We start from the raw sequence: 19,034 nt of genomic DNA on the forward strand, positions 1-19,034 counted from the left end.
ACAGGTGGACTGTGATTTGATTCTTTGTTTTTATAACCCTGTAAGTAGGTGAGCCCTGGTCTACACTAGGAATTTAGGTCGAATTTAGCAGCGTTAAATCGATGTAAACCTGCACCCGTCCACACGATGAAGCCCTTTTTTTCGACTTAAAGGGCTCTTAAAATTGATTTCCTTAATCCACCTCTGACAAGTGGATTAGCGCTTAAATCGGCCTTGCCAGATCAAATTTGGGGTACTGTGGACGCAATTAGACGGTATTGGCCTCCGGGAGCTATCCCAGAGTGCTTTATTGTGACCACTATGGACAGCACTCTCAACTCAGATGCACTGGCCAGGTAGACAGGAAAAGGCCTGCAAACTTTTGAATTTCAATTTCCTGTTTGCATGGTCACCTGCAGCTTGCCACGCTGGCCAGAGCACATTAGCAGAGGTGACCATGATGGAGTCCCAGAATCGCAAAAGAGCTCCAGCGTGAACCGAACGGGAGGTACGGGATCTGATCGCTGTATGGGGAGAGGAATCTGTGCTATCAGAACTCTGTTCCAGTTTTTGAAATGCCAAAACATTTGTCAAAATCTCCCTGGGCATGAAGGCCAGAGGACAGGGACCCGAAGCAATGCCGCGGTGAACTTAAGGAGCTGAGGCAAGCCTACCAGAAAACCAGAGAGGTAAATGGCCGCTGCGAGTCAGAGCCCCCAAATATGCCGCTTCTATGATGAGCTGCATGCCATTTTAGAGGGTTCAGCCACCACTACCCCCAGCCGTGTTGTTTGACTCCTTCAATGGAGATGGAAGGAACACAGAAGCAGGTTTTGGGACAAGGAAGATGATGATGATGACGTTGTAGATAGCTCGCAACAAGCAAGCGGAGAAACCGGTTTTCCGACAGCCAGGAACTGTTTCTCACCCTGGACCTGGAGGCAGTCCCCCCCCAAACCCACCCAAGGCTGCCTCCCGGACCCGCCAGGCGGAGAAGGGACCTCTGGTGAGTGTACCTTTTAAAATACTATACATGGTTTAAAAGCAAGTATGTTTAATGATTAATTTGCCCTGGCATTTGCAGCTCTCCTGGATGTACTCCCAAAGCCTTTGCAAAAGGTTTCTGGGGAGGGCAGCCTTATTGCGTCCTTCATGGTAGGACACTTTACCACACTAGGCCAGTAGCACATACTCGGCAATCATTGTAGAACAAAGCATTGCAGTGTATGTTTGATGGCATTCAAACACGCGCTATCTCAGAGTTCTCTATGTTATCCTCAGGAGAGTGATATCATTCATGGTCACCTGGTTGAAATAGGGTGCTTTTCTTAAGGGGACATTCAGAGGTAACCGTTCCTGCTGGGCTGTTTGCCTGTGGCTGAACAGAAATGTTCCCCGCTGTTAGTCATGGGGGTGGGGGAGTGAGGGGCTAGACACGTGGTGGGGGGAGGCAAAATGCGACCTTGGAACGAAAGCACATGTGCTGTGTATGTATTGTTAACAGCAAGGTTTACCGTGAAAGAGTGTAGTCATTGTTCTAGAAAATGTGTCTTCTTAAATACCACTGCCTCTTTTTTTTTTTTTTCCCTCCACCAGCTGCATGTATTTCAAGGATCACGGGATCTTCTCCTTCGCAGAGGCTAGTGAAGATTAGAAGGTGAAAAAACTGCACTCGTGATGAAATGTTCTCTGAGCTCATGCTGTCCTCCCACACTGACATAGCACAGACGACTGCGTGGAGGCAGACCATGTCAGAGTGCAGGAAAGCACAGTATGAGCGGGAGGAGAGGTGGCGGGCTGAAGAGAGTAAGTGGCGGGCTGAAGAGAGGGCTGAAGCTGAAAGCTGGTGGCAGCGTGATGAGAGGAAGCAGGATTCAATGCTGAGGCTGCTGGAGGATCAAACCAATATACTCCAGCGTATGGTTGAGCTGCAGGAAAGGCAGCAGGAGCACAGACCGCCGCTACAGCCCCTGTGTAACCAACCGCCCTCCTCCCCAAGTTCCATAGCCTCCTCACCCAGACGCCCAAGAACGTGGTGGGGGGGGCCTCCAGCCACTCCACCCCAGAGGATTGCCCGAGCAACAGAAGGCTGGCATTCAATAAGTTTTAAACTTTTAAAGTGCTGTATGGCCTTGTCCTTCCCTCCTCCACCACCCCTCCTGTTGCTTCTCTCCTCCACTACCCCTCCTGGGCTACCTTGGCAGTTATCCCCCTATTTGTGTGATGAATGAATAAAGAATGCATGAATGGGAAGCAACAATGACTTTATTGCCTCCGCAAGCGGTGATCGAAGGGAGGAGGGGAGGGTGGTTAGCTTACAGGGAAGTAGAGTGAACCAAGGGGCGGGGGGTTTCATCAAGGAGAAACAAACAGAACTTTCACACCGTAGCCTGGCCAGTCATGAAACTGGTTTTCAAAGCTTCTCTGATGTGCACCACGCCCTCCTGTGCTCTTCTAACCGCCCTGGTGTCTGGCTGTGTGAAATCAGCAGCCAGGCAATTTGTCTCAACCTCCCACCCCGCCATAAATGTCTCCCCCTTACTCTCACAGATATTGTGGAATGCACAGCAAGCAGTAATAACAGCGGGAATATTGGTTTCTCGGAGGTCTAACCGAGTCACTCAACTGCACCAGCGCACTTTTAAACGTCCAAATGCACATTCTACCACCATTCTGCATTTGCTCAGCCTGTAGTTGAACAGCTCCTGACTACTGTCCAGGCTGCCTGTGTATGGCTTCATGAGCCATGGCATTAAGGGGTAGGCTAGGTCCCCCAGGATAACTACAGGCATTTCAACATCCCCAACAGTTATTTTCTGGTCTGGGAATAAAGTCCCTTCTTGCAGCTTTTGAAACAGACCAGAGTTCCTGAAGATGCGAGCGTCATGTACCTTTCCCGGCCATCCCACGTTGATGTCAGTGAAACGTCCCTTGTGATCCACCAGTGCTTGCAGCACTATTGAAAAGTACCCCTTGCGGTTTATGTAGTCGCCGGCTTGGTGCTCCAGTGCCAAGATAGGGATATGGGTTCGGTCTATGGCTCCACCACAGTTAGGGAATCCCATTGCAGCAAAGCCATTCACTATGACCTGCACATTTCCCAGGGTCACTACCCTTCATATCAGCAGATCTTTGATTGCGTTGGCTACTTGCATCACAGCAGCCCCCACATTAGATTTGCCCACTCCGAATTGATTCCGACTGACCGGTAGCTGTCTAGTCTTGCAAGCTTCCACAGGGCTATTGCCACTCGCTTCTCAACTGTGAGGGCTGCTCTCATCTTGGTATTCTTGCACCTCAGGGCAGGGGAAAGCAAGTCACAAAGTTTCTTATGCATGCGAAAGTTTTGCAACCACTGGGAATCATCCCAGACCTGCAACGCTATGCGGTCCCACCAGTCTGTGCTTGTTTCCCGAGCCCAGAATCGGCGTTCCACCGCATGAACCTGCCCCATTAGCACCATGATGCCCACATTGCCAGGGCCCGTGCTTTGAGAGAAGTCTGTGTCCATGTCCTCATCACTCACGTCACCACGCTGACGTCGCCTACTCGCCCGGTATCGCTTTGCTAGGTTCTGGTGCCGCATATACTGCTGGATAATACATGTGGTGTTTAATGTGCTCCTAATTGCCAAAGTGATCTGAGTGGGCTGCATGCTTACCGTGGTATGTTGTCTGCCCAGAAAAAAGGCGCGGAACAATTGTCTGCCGCTGCCCTGACAGAGGGAGGGGCGACTGATGACATGGCTTACAGGGTTGGCTTACAGGGAATTAAAATCAACAAAGGGGGTGGCTTTGCGAGAAACTGAATGGCCCCCTCAAGGATAGAACTCAAAACCTGAAGGATAGAACTCAAGACTGGGTTTAGCAGGCCGTTGATTTCACAGAGGGAAGGAGGGAGGGAGGAGAAAATGAATACAAAACAAATCTGGTCTATTTCTTGTTTTGAGCCACTTCATCTATCTTTATACATCTTGCTGGCAGCAGACTGTGCAGTACGACCGCTAGCCATCATCATCTCCTGGGTGCTCGGCAGAAGACGGTGCAGTATGACGACTAGCCATCATCTGCTGGCTGGAGGTTAAAAGACAGCACACTGCCGGTAGGACTGAATCGCCACGAGACGAAACAAGGGAAATGACCTGGCTGAGTCACTCCCATGTTTGCCCAGGCGACCGATTAAAAGAGCACCCAGGACTACATAAATGATGGCTACCAGTCATACTGCATTGTCTACTGCCAAAAGGCAATTAACTGCTGCTGTGTAGCAATGCAGTACCGCGTCTGCCAGCACCCAGGAGACATACGGTGACGGTTAGCTGAGCGGGCTCCATGCTTGCCATGGTATGGCGTCTGCACAGGTAACTCAAGAAAAAAGGTGCAAAACGATTGTCTGCCCTTGCTTTCGTGGAGGGAGGGAGGGAGCGGGGGCTTGACGATATGTACCCAGAACCAACTGCGACAATGTTTTAGCCCCATCAGGCACTGGGATTTCTACCCAGAATACAAATGGGTGGTGGAGACTGCGGGAACTGTGGGACAGCCACCCACAGTGCAACGCTCCGGAAGTCGACGATTGCCTCAGTACTGTGGACACACTCCACCGACTACATGCACTTAGACCACTTGTGTGGGGACACATACAATCAACTGTATAAAAACGCTTTCTACAAAACCGACTTCTATAAATTCGACCTAATTTCGTAGTGTAGACATACCCTGAGTGATAAAAATACACCTAAGTTCTTAAAGTGTAGGCTTTACAGGCAGGCCTCAATATCTGTATTCTAACATGGGTTCTACCCCCTCCCCCATTCTGTGCCTGTCTTGTCTATCTAGATGGTAAATTCTTCAGGGCATGGGCCACCTACTGTTCTGGGTTTGTACTTTGCCTAGCACAATGGAGACCCACTGTTAGTTGGCCCTTAGGCACTAAGGTAATGAATATGATTTATAATAACTCTCCTGCCACTTTGAGCCAAGGAAGCTGGCCTTGGGATGTTACTGCTTAAAAAACTAGCTTGGGTTAAAACCATGGTAAATTCTTTGTGACAAGTATCACACAAATTCCATTGACCTCCTTTGTTTTCTTTGCCTTGAGTAGGGTTTCCAGTTTCCAAACCTGATGTGATCTCGCAGCTGGAAGGAGGGGAAGAGCCGTGGGTCCCAGACCTCCAGGGCTCTGAGAAAGAAGTGCTCCCGAGAGCTGCCTGCACAGGTGAGGAATTGGTTAAACCAACGCAAAAACTATGCTTGAATACAAGAAACATTTGGGATCCCTACAAAGACCTTGTGAGCTTTCCTAGTTCAGGATTGTTCCCTGCAGATGTGGAATCATTACGGCAGATGTCACTCATGGCTTCTCGCCTATCCTGACTGACAACTGGCAGCTGGTCCCTCCCCAATCTCACTTTCCCCTAAGAGTTCTGGGGAGATGTGGACCCAGAACTGATCCCATCTTTTCTCTCCTCTGAGAAAAGATTTGGGGAAAATCAGCTCCTGATAGGTTTGATCTCTCCCACACACATTTTGGGTTGTTCATCCCTTTTTCCATTCCTCTCTCTGAGATTTCCTTTCTTTGTGGTGCAGGGAGTGACCTGTGTCTGGATTCTCTCTGTCTTCCATCAGGTGACAAGATGGTGAGTGAGAATGAGGAGGAGACACCCCAGCAGGAAGATGCTGAGGAAGTAGAACCACATGGAACGTTATCAGAAGGATCCAAAGGGAATGTTTCCAGGAGTTGTGCACTCCCAGAAAAAGCAAAAGCCTGTGAGACTCAGCAGAGGCCAGAGGAAAACTTCAGTAGCCACACAGACCTTATTACACATGAGAGAATCAACTTGGAAGAGACACGCTACACATGCCATGAGTGTGGGAAAAGCTTCAGTGGGACCTCTGACCTTCTCACACATCAGAAACTCCACAGTGGAGAGAGACCATTCATGTGCTCTGAGTGCGGGAAAAGCTTCAATAGGAGCTCCAGCCTCATCAGCCATCAGCAAATCCACACAGGAGAGATGCCCTACACATGCTCTGAGTGTGGGAAAAGCTTCAATCAGAGATCTTCCCTGATCACACATCAGAGAATCCACACAGGAGATATGCCCTACTCCTGCTCTGAGTGCGGGAAAAGCTTCTATCGGAGCTCGACCTTTACCCGACATCAGCGAATCCACACGGGTGAGAAACCCTACACATGCTCTGAGTGTGGGAAACGCTTCAATGATAGCTCATCCCTTAGCACACATCAGAGAATCCACACGGGTGAGAAACCTTATGCATGCTCTGAGTGCGGGAAAAGCTTCAATCATAGCTCACACCTTATCATACATCGTAGAATCCACACAGGAGAGAAACCCTACACGTGCTCTGAGTGCGGGAAACGCTTCAGTGATAGCTCATCCCTTAGCACACATCAGAGAATCCACACGGGTGAGAAACCTTATGCATGCTCTGAATGCGGGAAAAGCTTCAATCATAGCTCACACCTTATCATACATCGTAGAATCCACACAGGAGAGAAACCCTACACGTGCTCTGAGTGCGGGAAACGCTTCAGTGATAGCTCATCCCTTACCACACATCAGAGAATCCACACGGGTGAGAAACCTTATGTATGCTCTGAGTGCGGGAAAAGCTTCAATCAGAGATCTGCCCTGACCACACATCAGAGAATCCACACAGGAGAGACGCCCTACACTTGCTCTGAGTGTGGGAAAAGCTTCAATGGGACATCTGACCTTCTCACACATCAGAAACTCCACAGTGGACAGAGACCATTCATGTGCTCTGAGTGCGGGAAGAGCTTCAATAGAAGCTCTTCCCTTATCACTCATTGGAGAATCCACACGGGTGAGAAACCTTATGGATGCTCTGAGTGTGGGAAACGCTTCAATGCGAGCTCACATGTAATCAGACATCGGAGAATCCATACAAGGGAGAAACCTTACGGATGCTCTGAGTGTGGGAAATGCTTCAGTCGGAGCTCCAGCCTCATCACACATCAGCGAATCCACACAGGGGAGATGCCCTACACATGCTCTGAGTGCGGGAAAAGCTTCAATCACAGATCTTCCCTGATCACACATCAGAGAATCCACACAGGAGATTTGCCGTACACATGCTCTGAGTGCGGGAAAAGCTTCAATCAGAGCTCGCACCTTATCATACATCATAGAATCCACACAGGAGAGAAACCCTACACCTGCTCTGAGTGTGGGAAACACTTCAATCAGAGCTCAACCCTTATTAAGCATCAGAAAATCCACATGAGAGAGAACTGTAATAAATGCCTTGACTAGTGCTAGCTAGATTTTTTTAATCACATTTGCTAGTTACCACATAAAGAAAAGGAGTACTAGTGGCACCTTAGAGATTAACCAGTTTATTTGAGCATAAGCTTTCGTGAGCTATGCTGAAATAAATTGGTTAATCTCTAAGGTGCCACTAGTACTCCTTTTCTTTTTGCAAATACAGACTAACACAGCTGCTGCTCTGAAACCTGTAGTTACCACATAGTGATCTTTGCACCATCTTCACCATGGTTTCTCAGCTCCACCAGATGAGTTTCCTGCTTCTGCCTTGTCAGCTCACTCTTCTTTGGGGTCAGTCCTGTCATCTTTTCTGTCAGCTCCTTTCCTTTTGAATCATAGGAGTGTGTGTCCCTCCAGCCAGGAATGTTCATCATCTCCAGGTGGGAGAGAGAGGTTTGATCCCCACAAGCTACACTGAGGCAACAAAGTACCTGTGCCTTACATCCACTAGGGCTGTACATGGCATTGGCTGCTCAAGTGAGTGATCTTGGTGTGAAAAGACAATTATAGTGGTAGAGCAGATGCAGCCCAGGTGCAGTGTTTGGCATTAGCTTTCCCCTTGACCTGACCTAAACTCCATCACTTTTCCTAGTCTAAACAAACCCTGAGCATCACGGTTATACTGTTCCCCCATTTCAAAGCGGTTGTTAGACATCAAGTTCCCCCTTGGGGAACAAACTTTCATTCCCAGTTGCTCTGATGTTACTTCAGGTTGTGCTGGAGACCAGATATCTTTACTACCATTTTCCTCACTTAAAATGTATTGAACTATAACAAAGGGCAGGGATAAGGAAAAATGTTATTTCATGCTCTGTAACAACAGAAGAACATGGGTTAAGGTGGAGGGATTCCCTTATTCCCCATCACCATCCCAATCCTCCTGCTGTTGAATTGGTTAGGTCAATATTTTGTCTAAAGGGCTGGGAAGAGGATTCCCTAGTACATGACTTGTAACTAAGCAAAATACCCATGCATTTGGCTCCCAAAGCAGTTGTAACCTAGGCCCTGCAGGAGATGGCTCCTGAAGATATCTCCTTCCAAATCAGGTGCATGTTGCCTATTATTTGGGAAATAGAATACCTATTCTGGTAGGTAGGGATGGGAAAAATGGAAGTGACATTTCTGTTCAGCTCACCCGTGGGAGATCCTGGAAACGTGTAGAAAATAAAATCCATGTTGAATGTGATAGAGCTGCAGAAAGACACCTATTTTTAATAGATACCTGACGTTTGGAGTCTTACAGGGATTCTAAGCAGCACCTGAATTTAGTCCCTCATTTAAATCTGTGACACCAGATTAAAGAAATAAAAGGGCATATTTGGGGGAGTTATACCTCACTATCGCTACTGATATGTTGTACACTAGGTGAAGAATTCTACTCCAGAGAAGTGTAAAATTACTCCAAGGAAGGTCAAAGATATGACAAGAACTCAGGTAGAAATTGCACGTACTAGTGATTGATTTTCACCCCAGAGATGGACGCTATGGTGACCTGTGGTCCAGGTAAACTATTTTTAGAACGCTGCTACCTAGTTAAGTGGCACTGATCACACTCCTAAAGGATGCCATGATTACATTGGGCACAACTGTCTTTTGCCATTTGGATCCAAAGTTTCATGAAGCATAGAGAGAATCTTAGAATCATAGAAGATTTGGGTTGGAAGAGACCTCAAGAGGTCATCTATTCCAACCCCCTGCTTAAAGCAGGACCAACACTAACTAAATCATCCCAGCCAGGGTTTTGTCAAGCTGGGCCTTAAAAACCTCTAAGGATGGAGATTCCACCACCTCCCTAGGTAACGCATTCCAGTGCTTCACCACCCTCCTAGTGAAATAGTATTTCCTAATATCCAACCTAAACCTCCCCCTCTGCAACTTGAGACCATTGGTCCTCAGTGGTGGCATATGACAGAACAAGAACAGCCAAGCACCATCCTCTCTGGAACACCCCTTCAGGTAGTTGAAGGCTGCTATCAAATCCCCCCTCACTCTTCTGCAGACTATATAAACCCAGTTCCCTCAGCCACTCCTCATGAATCAGGTGCCCCAGCCCCCTGATCATTTTTGTTCCCCTCTGCTGGACTCTCTCCAATTTGTTCACATCCATTCTTTAGTGGGGGACCCAAAACTGGATGCAGTACTCCAGATGTGGCTTCACCAGTGCCGAATAGAGGGGAATAATCAATTCCCTCGGTCTGCTGGCAATGCTCCTACTAATGCAGCCCAATATGCCCTTAGCCTTCTTGGAAACAAGGGCACAATGCTGATTCATATCCAGCTTCTCGTCCACTGTAACCCCTAGGTCCTTTTCTGCAGAACTGCTGCCGAGCCATTCAGTCCCTAGTCTGTAGCGGTGCATGGGATTCTTCCGTCCTTAGTGCAAGACTCTGCACTTGTCCATCTAGAATTTAATCAGATTTCTTCTGGCTCAATTCTCCAATTTGTCTAGGTCATTCTGGACCCTATCCCTACCCTCCAGCATATCTCCCTCTCCCCCCACCTTAGTGTCATCTGCAAATTTGCTGATGGTGCAATCTATCCCATCATCCAGATCATTAATAAAGATGTTGAACAAAACCAGCCCCAGGACCGACTCCTGGGGCACTCCGGTCTGCCAACTAGACATGGAGCCATTGATCACTACCCATTGAGCCTGACAATATAGCCAGTTTTCTATCCACCTTATAGTCCATTAATCCAATCCATACTTTTTTAACTTGCTGGCAAGAATACTGTGGGGGACGGTATCAAAAGCTTTACTAAAGTCAAGATATCTCACATCCACTTCTTTCCCCATATCTACAGAGCCAGTTATCTCCTCATAGAAGGCAATCAGATTGGTCAGGCATGACTTGCCATTGGTGAATCCATGTTGACTGTTCCTGATTAAAATTTTGATAAATTTTAAAATAAATCTTCTGTTAAGAGGAAAATTACTTGAGAGAAGATGCGAAACTTAGAGGGCAACAGCCACAGAGTTCCCCAGCTCTCTTGTTTTCAAAGCAAAGATGTTACATCAGGCAGGGGATGTAAAAATCTAAAATGGTGATGGTCATAAATATAAAGGGAAGGGTATCCACCTTTCTCTATACAGTGCTATAAAATCCCTCCTGGTCAGAGGCAAAACCCTTTCACCTGTAAAGGGTTAAGAAGCAAAGATAACCTCGCTGGCACCTGACCAAAATGACCAATGAGGAGACAAGATACTTTCAAATCTGGAGGGGAGTGGGGAACAAAGGGTTTGTCTGTGTGTGTGATGCTTTTGCCGGGAACAGATCAGGAATGCAGCCTCATAACTCCTTAAATTAGTAAGTAATCTAGCTAGAAATATATTAGATTTCCTTTTGTTTCATGGCTGGTAAAATAAGCTGTGGTGGATGGAATGTATATTCCTGTTTTTGTGTCTTTTTGTAACTTAAGGTTTTACCTAGAGGGATTCTCTATGTTTTGAATCTGATTACCCTGTAAGGTATTTACCATCCTGATTTTACAGAGGTGATTCTTTCACCTTTTCTTTAATTAAAATTCTTCTTTTAAGAACCTGATTGATTTTTCATTGTTCTTAAGATCCAAGGGTTTGAGTCTGTGTTCACCTGTAGAAATTGGTGAGGATTTTTATCAAGCCTTCTCCAGGAAAGGGGGTGTAGGGCTTGGGGGGATATTTTGGGGGAAGACGTCTCCAAGTGGGCTCTTTCCCTGTTTAACATGGTTGGTGGTGGCAGTATATGGTTCAAGGACAAGGCAAAGTTTGTACCTTGGAGAAGTTTTTAACCTAAGCTGGTAAGAATAAGCTTAGGGGGTCTTTCATGCAGGTCCCCACATGTGTACCCTAGAGTTCAGAGTGGGGAAGGAACCTTGACAGTGATGGATATGTGATGGTAGCTTTTCTGGATTGCTTTTTGGTTTGGTTTCATTTTTTTCATTTAAGTTTTGTTTTGTTTTTCCAACCAGTTCTTTTTATAGGTGTTGAGGCTCTTTTCCTTTTGAGCACAGCTGTTTAACCCTCAGGCCTGGCTTTGGAAACCTCCTCAGAACTGGCCTTGTGTTTCTTTCATTGTTGATATCTTTGGGGTTCACATCCACAGTACATACGGTTCAGAGCAACAGATACTTTGAGAAACCTGCTGAGTGAAGCAGGCCTTTTACAAACTGACATTGGCCCAAAGTCTGCCTCAATTCAGCAGGATTGGGACACGTCTGTATCAAAGCAGTGGTTCACACCTGATTTGCCCAGTAACCTGGGGGGAAGGACTGGTAAGATAGGATAAGTAGGAATTGACCACAATAATGTTAAAGGAAAGGGTGACAGACCTTCACCTTGCAGGTCAACAAGCCTGTTCTTTTCATTCCCACTGAAGCATCTGGCACTGTTCACTCTTAGGCTGCACACTTGTCTAGATGGACCATTGGTCTGACCCAGTATGACCAGTCTTGCATTCTTATGTAAGCCATCTATGGCCTTGTATACACTGGCTAGTTTCTGCACAGGAAAGCAGCTTTCCCCTAGAATTCTGGGGAGATGTGGACCCAGAACTGATCCCATCTTTTCTCTCCTCTGAGGAATGGTTTGGGGAAAATCAGCTCCTGATAGGTTTGATCTCTTCCGCATGCATTTTGGCTTGTTCATCCCTTTTTCCATTCCTCTCTCTGAGATTTCCTTTCATTCCAGTGCAGGGAGTGACCTATCTCTGAATTCTCTCTGTCCCCCATCAGGTGACAAGATGGTGAGTGAGAATGAGGAGGAGACACCCCAGCAGGAAGATGCTGAGGAAGTAGAACCACATGCAACGTTATCAGGAAGATCCAAAGGGAATGTTTCCAGGAGTTGTGCACTCCCAGAAAAAGCAAAAGCCTGTGAGACTCAGCAGAGGCCAGAGGAAAACTTCAGTAGCCACTCAGACCTTATTACACATGAGAGAATCAACTTGGAAGAGACACGCTACACATGCCATGAGTGTGGGAAAAGCTTCAATGGGACCTCTGACCTTCTCAAACATCAGAAACTCCACAGTGGAGAGAGACCATTCATGTGCTCTGAGTGCGGGAAAAGCTTCAATAGGAGCTCCAGCCTCATCAGCCATCAGCAAATCCACACAGGAGAGATGCCCTACACATGCTCTGAGTGTGGGAAAAGCTTCAGTCACAGCTCTTCCCTCATCACACATCAGAGAATCCACACAGGAGATATGCCCTACACCTGCTCTGAGTGCGGGAAACGCTTCTATCGGAGCTTAACCCTTATCCAACATCAGCGAATCCACACAGGAGAGAGACCCTACACATGCTCTGAGTGTGGGAAAAGCTTCAATGGGACCTCTGACCTTCTCACACATCAGAAACTCCACAGTGGACAGAGACCATTCATGTGCTCTAAGTGCGGGAAGAGCTTCAATAGGAGCTCTTCCCTTATCACTCATTGGAGAATCCACACGGGTGAGAAACCTTATGGATGCTCTGAGTGTGGGAAATGCTTCAGTCGGAGCTCCAGCCTCATCACACATCAGCGAATCCACACAGAGGAGATGCCCTACACATGCTCTGAGTGCGGGAAAAGCTTCAATCACAGATCTTCCCTGATCACACATCAGAGAATCCACACAGGAGATTTGCCGTACACATGCTCTGAGTGTGGGAAAAGCTTCAATCTTAGCTCAACCCTTAGCACACATCAGAGAGTCCATATGGGGGCGGAACCTTATGGATGCTCTGAGTGTGGGAAAAGCTTCAATCACAGCTCTACCCTGAGGACACATAGGAGAATCCACACAGGAGAGATGCCGTACACCTGCTCTGAGTGCGGGAAAAGCTGCAGTCAGAGCTCAAACCTTATTAAACATCAGAAAATCCATATGAGAGAGAATTCTAATAAATGCCTTGACTAGGGCTGGCTAAAAATTTTTTTTTTTAATCACATTTGCTAATTCCCACATAGTGATCTTTGCACCATCTTCACCATGGTTTCTCAGTTTCACCAGATGAGTGGCCTGCTTCTGCCTTTTCAGCTCACCCTTCTTTGGGGTCGGTCCTCTGATCTTTTCTGTCAGCTCCTTTCCTTCTGAATCATAGTTCTGTGTGTTCCTCCAGCCAGGAATGTTCATCATCTCCAGGTGGGAGAGAGAGGTTTGATCCCCACAAGCTACACTGAGGCAACAAAGTACCTGTGCCTTACATCCACTAGGGCTGTACATGGCATTGGCTGCTTAAGTGAGTGATCTTGGTGTGAAAAGACAATTATAGTGGTAGAGCAGATGCAGCCCAGGTGCAGTGTTTGGCATTAACTTTCCCCTTGACCTGACCTAAACTCCATCACTTTTCCTAGTCTAAACAAACCCTGAGCATCACGGTTATACTGTTCCCCATTTCAAAGCAATTGTTAGACATCAAGTTCCCCCTTGGGGAACAAATTGTTTCATTCCCAGTTGCTCTGATATTACTTCAGGTTGTGCTGGAGAGCAGATATCTTTACTACCATTTTCCTCACTTAAAATATATTGGACTATAACAAAGGGCAGGGAAAAGGAAAAATGTCATTTCGTGCTCTGTAACAACAGAAGAACATAGGTTAAGGTGGAGGGATTCCCTTATTCCCCATCACCATCCCAATCCTCCTGCTGTTGAATTGGTTAGGTCAATATTTTGTCTAAAGGGCTGGGAAGAGGATTCCCTAGTAAATGACTTGTAACTAGGCAAAATACCCATGCATTTGGCTCCCAAAGCAGTTCTGTCCAGGCTCTGAAAGAGGTCGCTCCTGAAGACACCTGCTTCCTAATCAGGTGCATGTTGCCTATTATTTGGGAAATGCAATCCCTATCTAGGTAGAGATGGGAAAAATGGAAGTGACATTTCTGTTCAGCTCACCCCTGGGAGATCCTGCAAACGTGTAGAAAATGAAATCCATGTTGAATGTGATAGAGCTGCAGAAAGACACCTATTGTTAATAGATACCTGACATTTGGTGTCTTACAGATCTAAGCAGCACCTGAATTTAGTCCCTAATTTAAATCTGTGCCACCAGATTAAAGAAATAAAAGGGCATATTTGGGGGAGTTATACCTCACTATCGCTACTGATATGTTGTATGCTAGGTGAAGAATTCTACTCCAGAGAAGTGTAAAATTACTCCAAGGAAGGTCAAAGATATGACAAGAACTCAGGTAGAAATTGCACGTACTAGTGATTGATTTTCACCCCAGAGATGGAAGCTATGGTAACCTGTGGCCCAGGTAAACTATTTTTAGAACGCTGCTACCTAGTTAAGTGGCACTGATCACACTCCTAAAGGATGCCATGATTAAACTGGGCACAACTGTCTTTTACCATTTGGATCCAAAGTTTCATGAAGCTTAGAGAGTCTCTTAGAATCCTAGAAGATTAGGGTTGGAAGAGACCTCAAGAGGTCATCTAGTCCAACCCCCTGCTTAAAGCAGGACCAACACCAACTAAATCATCCCAGCCAGGGCTTTGTCAAGCTGGGCCTTAAAAACCTCTCAGGATGGAGATTTCACCACCTCCCTAGGGAACCCATTCCAGTGCTTCACCACCCTCCTAGTGAAATAGTGTTTGCTAATATCCAACCTAAACCTCCCCCACTGCAACTTGAGACCATTGGTCCTCAGTGGTGGCATATGACAGAACAAGAACATCCAAGCACCGTCCTCTCTGGAACACCCTTTCAGGTAGTTGAAGGCTGCTATCAAATCCCCCCTCACTCTTCTGCAGACTAAATAAACCCAGTTCCCTCAGCTACTCCTCGTAAGTCAGGTGCCCCAGCCCCCTGATCATTTTTGTTGCCCTCTGCTGGATTCTCTCCAATTTGTCCACATCCTTTCTGTAGTGGGGGACCCAAAACTGGACGCAGTACTCTCGATGTGGCTTCACCAGTGCCGAATAGATGGGAACAATCAATTCCCTTGGTCTGCTGGCAGTGCTCCTACTAATGCAGCCCAATATGCCATTAGTCTTCTTGGAAACAAGGGCACACTGCTGACTCTATACAGTGCTATAAAATCCCTTCTGGCCAGAGGCAAAACCCTTTCACTTGTAAAGGGTTAAGAAGCTAAGATAACCTCGCTGGCACCTGACCACAACGACCAGTGAGGAGACAAGATACTTTCAAATCTGGAGGCGGGGAACAAAGGGCTTGTCTGTCTGTGTGATGCTTTTGCTGGGAACATATCAGGAATGCAGCCTCATAACTCCTTAAATTAGTAAATAATCTAGATAGAAATGTGTTAGATTTCCTTTTGCTTAATGGCTGGTAAAATAAGCTGTGGTGGATGGAATGTATATTCCTGTTTTTAAAGTAACAGCTGTGTTAGTCTGTATTCGCAAAAAGAAAAGGAGTACTTGTGGCACCTTAAAGACTAACCAATTTATTTGAGCATAAGCTTTCGTGAGCTACACCACAGTATGCATCCGATGAAGTGAGCTGTAGCTCACGAAAGCTTATGCTCAAATAAATTGGTTAGTCTCTGAGGTGCCACAAGTACTCCTTTTCTTATTCCTGTTTTTGTATCTTTTTGTAACTTAAGGTTTTACCTAGAGTGATTTTCTATTGTGACAAAGTTCCAGCTCTACCTTGGTGGGTCTTGTGCTTATTGACGGATTTGCTCGCCTTGGAGCTTCATGGCAGCCCTCAGCTTGGTGTTTTTCTGAATTCACAGTCCAAGTCGACTCCTCCTGTGTCTGACCAGGAGTTGGGAGGATTTGGGGGGAACCCGGGCCCGCCCTCTACTCCGTGTTCCAGCCCAGGGCCCTGTGGAATGCAGCTGTCTAGAGTGCCTCCTGGAACAGCTGTGCGACAGCTACAAATCCCTGGGCTACTTCCCCATGGCCTCCTCCCTACACCTTCTTTATCCTCACCATAGGACCTTCCTCCTGGTGTCTGATGATGGTGTCTGATGATGTCTGATGATGCTTGTACACCTCAGTCCTCCAACAGTCCACGTTCTCACTCTCAGCTCCTAGTGCCTCTTGCTCCCAGCTCCTCACACGCACACCACAAACTGAAGTGAGCGCCTTTTTAAAACCCAAGTGCCCCGAGTAGCTTGCCTTAATTGATTCTAGCAGCTTCTTGATTGGCGGCAGGTGTTCTAATCATCCTGTCTTAATGATCTCCAGAAGGTTCCTGATTGTTCTGGAACCTTCCCTGTTACCTTACCCAGGGAAAAGAGACCTACTTAGCCTGGGGCTAATATATCTGCCTTCTATTAGAGCTGGCCGAGCGAGCGCTGGTTGAGAAGCTGCCTGCCCGCGCGCCCCATCCCTTCCCTCCGCGCTCGGAGCCGCCCAGCACACGGTAACCATGTGTGATCAAAAGGCTGTGATCAAGAATGCGGATATGTCTGAAGAGATGCAGCAAGATTCAGTGGAGTGTGCCACTTAGGCCCTGGAGAAATAGAACCTCGAGAAGGATATTGCAGCTCATATAAAGGAGTTTGACAAGAACTACAACCCCACTTGGCACTGCATTGTGGGAAGGAACTTTGGCAGCTATGTGACTCACGAGTCTAAGCACTTCATCTATTTTCAAGTTGCTATTCTCCTCTTCAGATCTGGTTAGAGCACAGTCTGTGCTATCCAAACTTGCATCGGGTTCCAGGACTGCACACTAATTCTAAATAGAGACTGAAATCTTAAGCCTTCCCCAGGGAACACACCTTGCTCTTCAAGCCTTTTGTTGTGCTGGTAATGGACTGTACCAGTTTGTTTACATTGTGGCTATAAAAAATAGCAAAAAAAAAAAATTACTCTCCTATAGGAATCTGGCCCGACCCTGTAACACTATGTTTTGAATCGGATTACCCTGTAAGGTATTTACCATCCTGATTTTACAGAGGTGATTCTTTTACCTTTTCTTTAATTAAAATTCTTCTTTTAAGAACCTGATTGATTTTTCATTGTTCTTAAGATCCAAGCATTTGGGTCTGTGTTCACCTGTACAAATTGGTGAGGACTTTTATCAAGCCTTCCCCAGGAAAGGGGGTGCAGGGCTTGGGGGGATATTTTGGGGGAAGACGTCTCCAAGTGGGCTCTTTCCCTATTCTTTGTTTAACGCGCTTGGTGGTGGCAGCATAGGGTTCAAGGACAAGGCAAAGTTTGTACCTTGGGGAAGTTTTTAACCTAAGCTGGTAAGAATAAGTTTAGGGGGTCTTTCATGCAGGTCCCCACATCTGTACCCTAGAATTCAGAGTGGGGAAGGAACCTTGACAGTGATGGATATGTGATGGTAGCTTTTCTGGATTGCTTTTTGGTTTGGTTTCATTTTTTTCATTTAAGTTTTGTTTTGTTTTTCCAACCAGTTCTTTTTATAGGTGTTGAGGCTCTTTTCCTTTTGAGCACAGCTGTTTAACCCTCAGGCCTGGCTTTGGAAACCTCCTCAGAACTGGCCTTGTGTTTCTTTCATTGTTGATATCTTTGGGGTTCACATCCACAGTACATACGGTTCAGAGCAACAGATACTTTGAGAAACCTGCTGGGTGAAGCAAGCCTTTTACAAATTGACATTGGCCCAAAGTCTGCCTCAATTCAGCAGGATTGGGACACGTCTGTATCAAAGCAGTGGTTCACACCTGATTTGCCCAGTAACCTGGGGGGAAGGACTGGTAAGATAGGATAAGTAGGAATTGACCACAATAATGTTAAAGGTAAGGGTGGCAGACCTTCACCTTGTAGGTCAGCAAGCCTGTTCTGTTCGTTCCCTCTGACACATCTGGCACTATTCACTCTTAGGCACACTCATCTAGATGGACCATTGGTCTGACCCAGTATGACCAGTCTTGCATTCTTATGTAAGCCATCTATGGCCTTGTATACGCTGGCTAGTTTCTGCACAGGAAAGGAGTTTTCTGTGGTGTAACTTTTGAGGTGTACACACCACCAAGCCACTTAGTGCACAGAAACTACGCAGTTGCAGCACTGTAAAAAAGCCACCCCAACGAGAGGTGTAGAGCTTTCTGCACCGGGGCTACAGCGCTGCTATTGGCCTCTGGGAGGGGTCCCACAATCCCTGTTCTCGCCTCTCTGGTCATTGGTTTGAACTCTACTGCACTGCCATCAAATGACCAACTGTGAACCCCACCCGTGAAATTCCTTGGGAAATTTGAAAGTCCCCTTCCGTTTGCTTGGTGACGCATGCAGTGGCCTCAGCGCATCTTACCAGGTGACCATGCCTGCTCCACGCCCCAGGCTGTCCCCAGCTTGGAGCAATGGTGTTCTCGTCCCTCCTTCCCGTGGAAGGAAAAGGCCTGGGTAGGGACCGTCGAAGTCAACGAATGGCTACGCAGGTGGTGTCGGAGAGAAGGCTTTGGATTCTTTGACCATGGGATGGTGTTCCATGAAGGAGGAGTGCTGGGCAGAGACGGGCTCCATCTTACGAATGAGAGGGAAGAGCATCTTTGCCAGCAGGCTGGCTAACCTAGTGAGGAGGGCTTTAAACTAGGTTCACCGGGGGAAGGAGACCAAAGCCCTGAGGTAAGTGGGAAAGCGGGATACCGGGAGGAAGCACAGGCTGGAATGTCTGAGGGGAGGGCTCCTGCCTCATACTGGGAATGAGGGGCGATCAACAGGTTATCTCAAGTGCTTATATACGAATGCACAAAGCCTTGGAAACAAGCAGGGAGAACTGGAGGTCCTGGTGATGTCAAGGAACTATGACGTGATTGGAATAACAGAGACTTGGTGGGATAACTCACATGACTGGAGTACTGTCATGGATGGTTATAAACTGTTCAGGAAGGACAGG

At 47.0% G+C, this 19,034-nt stretch overlaps 2 protein-coding genes and 1 pseudogene across 2 annotated transcripts in view; 2 read left to right on the top strand and 1 right to left on the bottom strand.

Annotated features, from left to right (window-relative positions):
- Positions 1 to 19,034, bottom strand: part of LOC140904241 (uncharacterized) — a 283,075-nt gene that overhangs the window by 185,166 nt on the left and 78,875 nt on the right. The window lies entirely within an intron of this gene.
- The window catches only part of LOC140904261 (uncharacterized), a 55,946-nt gene that overhangs the window by 4,719 nt on the left and 32,193 nt on the right, over positions 1 to 19,034 (top strand). The window contains 3 exon segments of the mRNA XM_073326756.2: positions 5,083 to 5,196; positions 5,568 to 6,830; positions 12,005 to 13,140. Of these exon segments, the coding sequence (XP_073182857.1) occupies positions 5,083 to 5,196; positions 5,568 to 6,830; positions 12,005 to 13,140 (2,513 nt within the window).
- Positions 15,756 to 17,174, top strand: LOC140904259 (dynein light chain 1, cytoplasmic pseudogene; annotated as a pseudogene).

This window comes from Lepidochelys kempii, chromosome 28, assembly GCF_965140285.1.
Source record: "Lepidochelys kempii isolate rLepKem1 chromosome 28, rLepKem1.hap1, whole genome shotgun sequence".
In the NCBI taxonomy this organism is placed as follows: Eukaryota; Metazoa; Chordata; order Testudines; family Cheloniidae; genus Lepidochelys; species Lepidochelys kempii.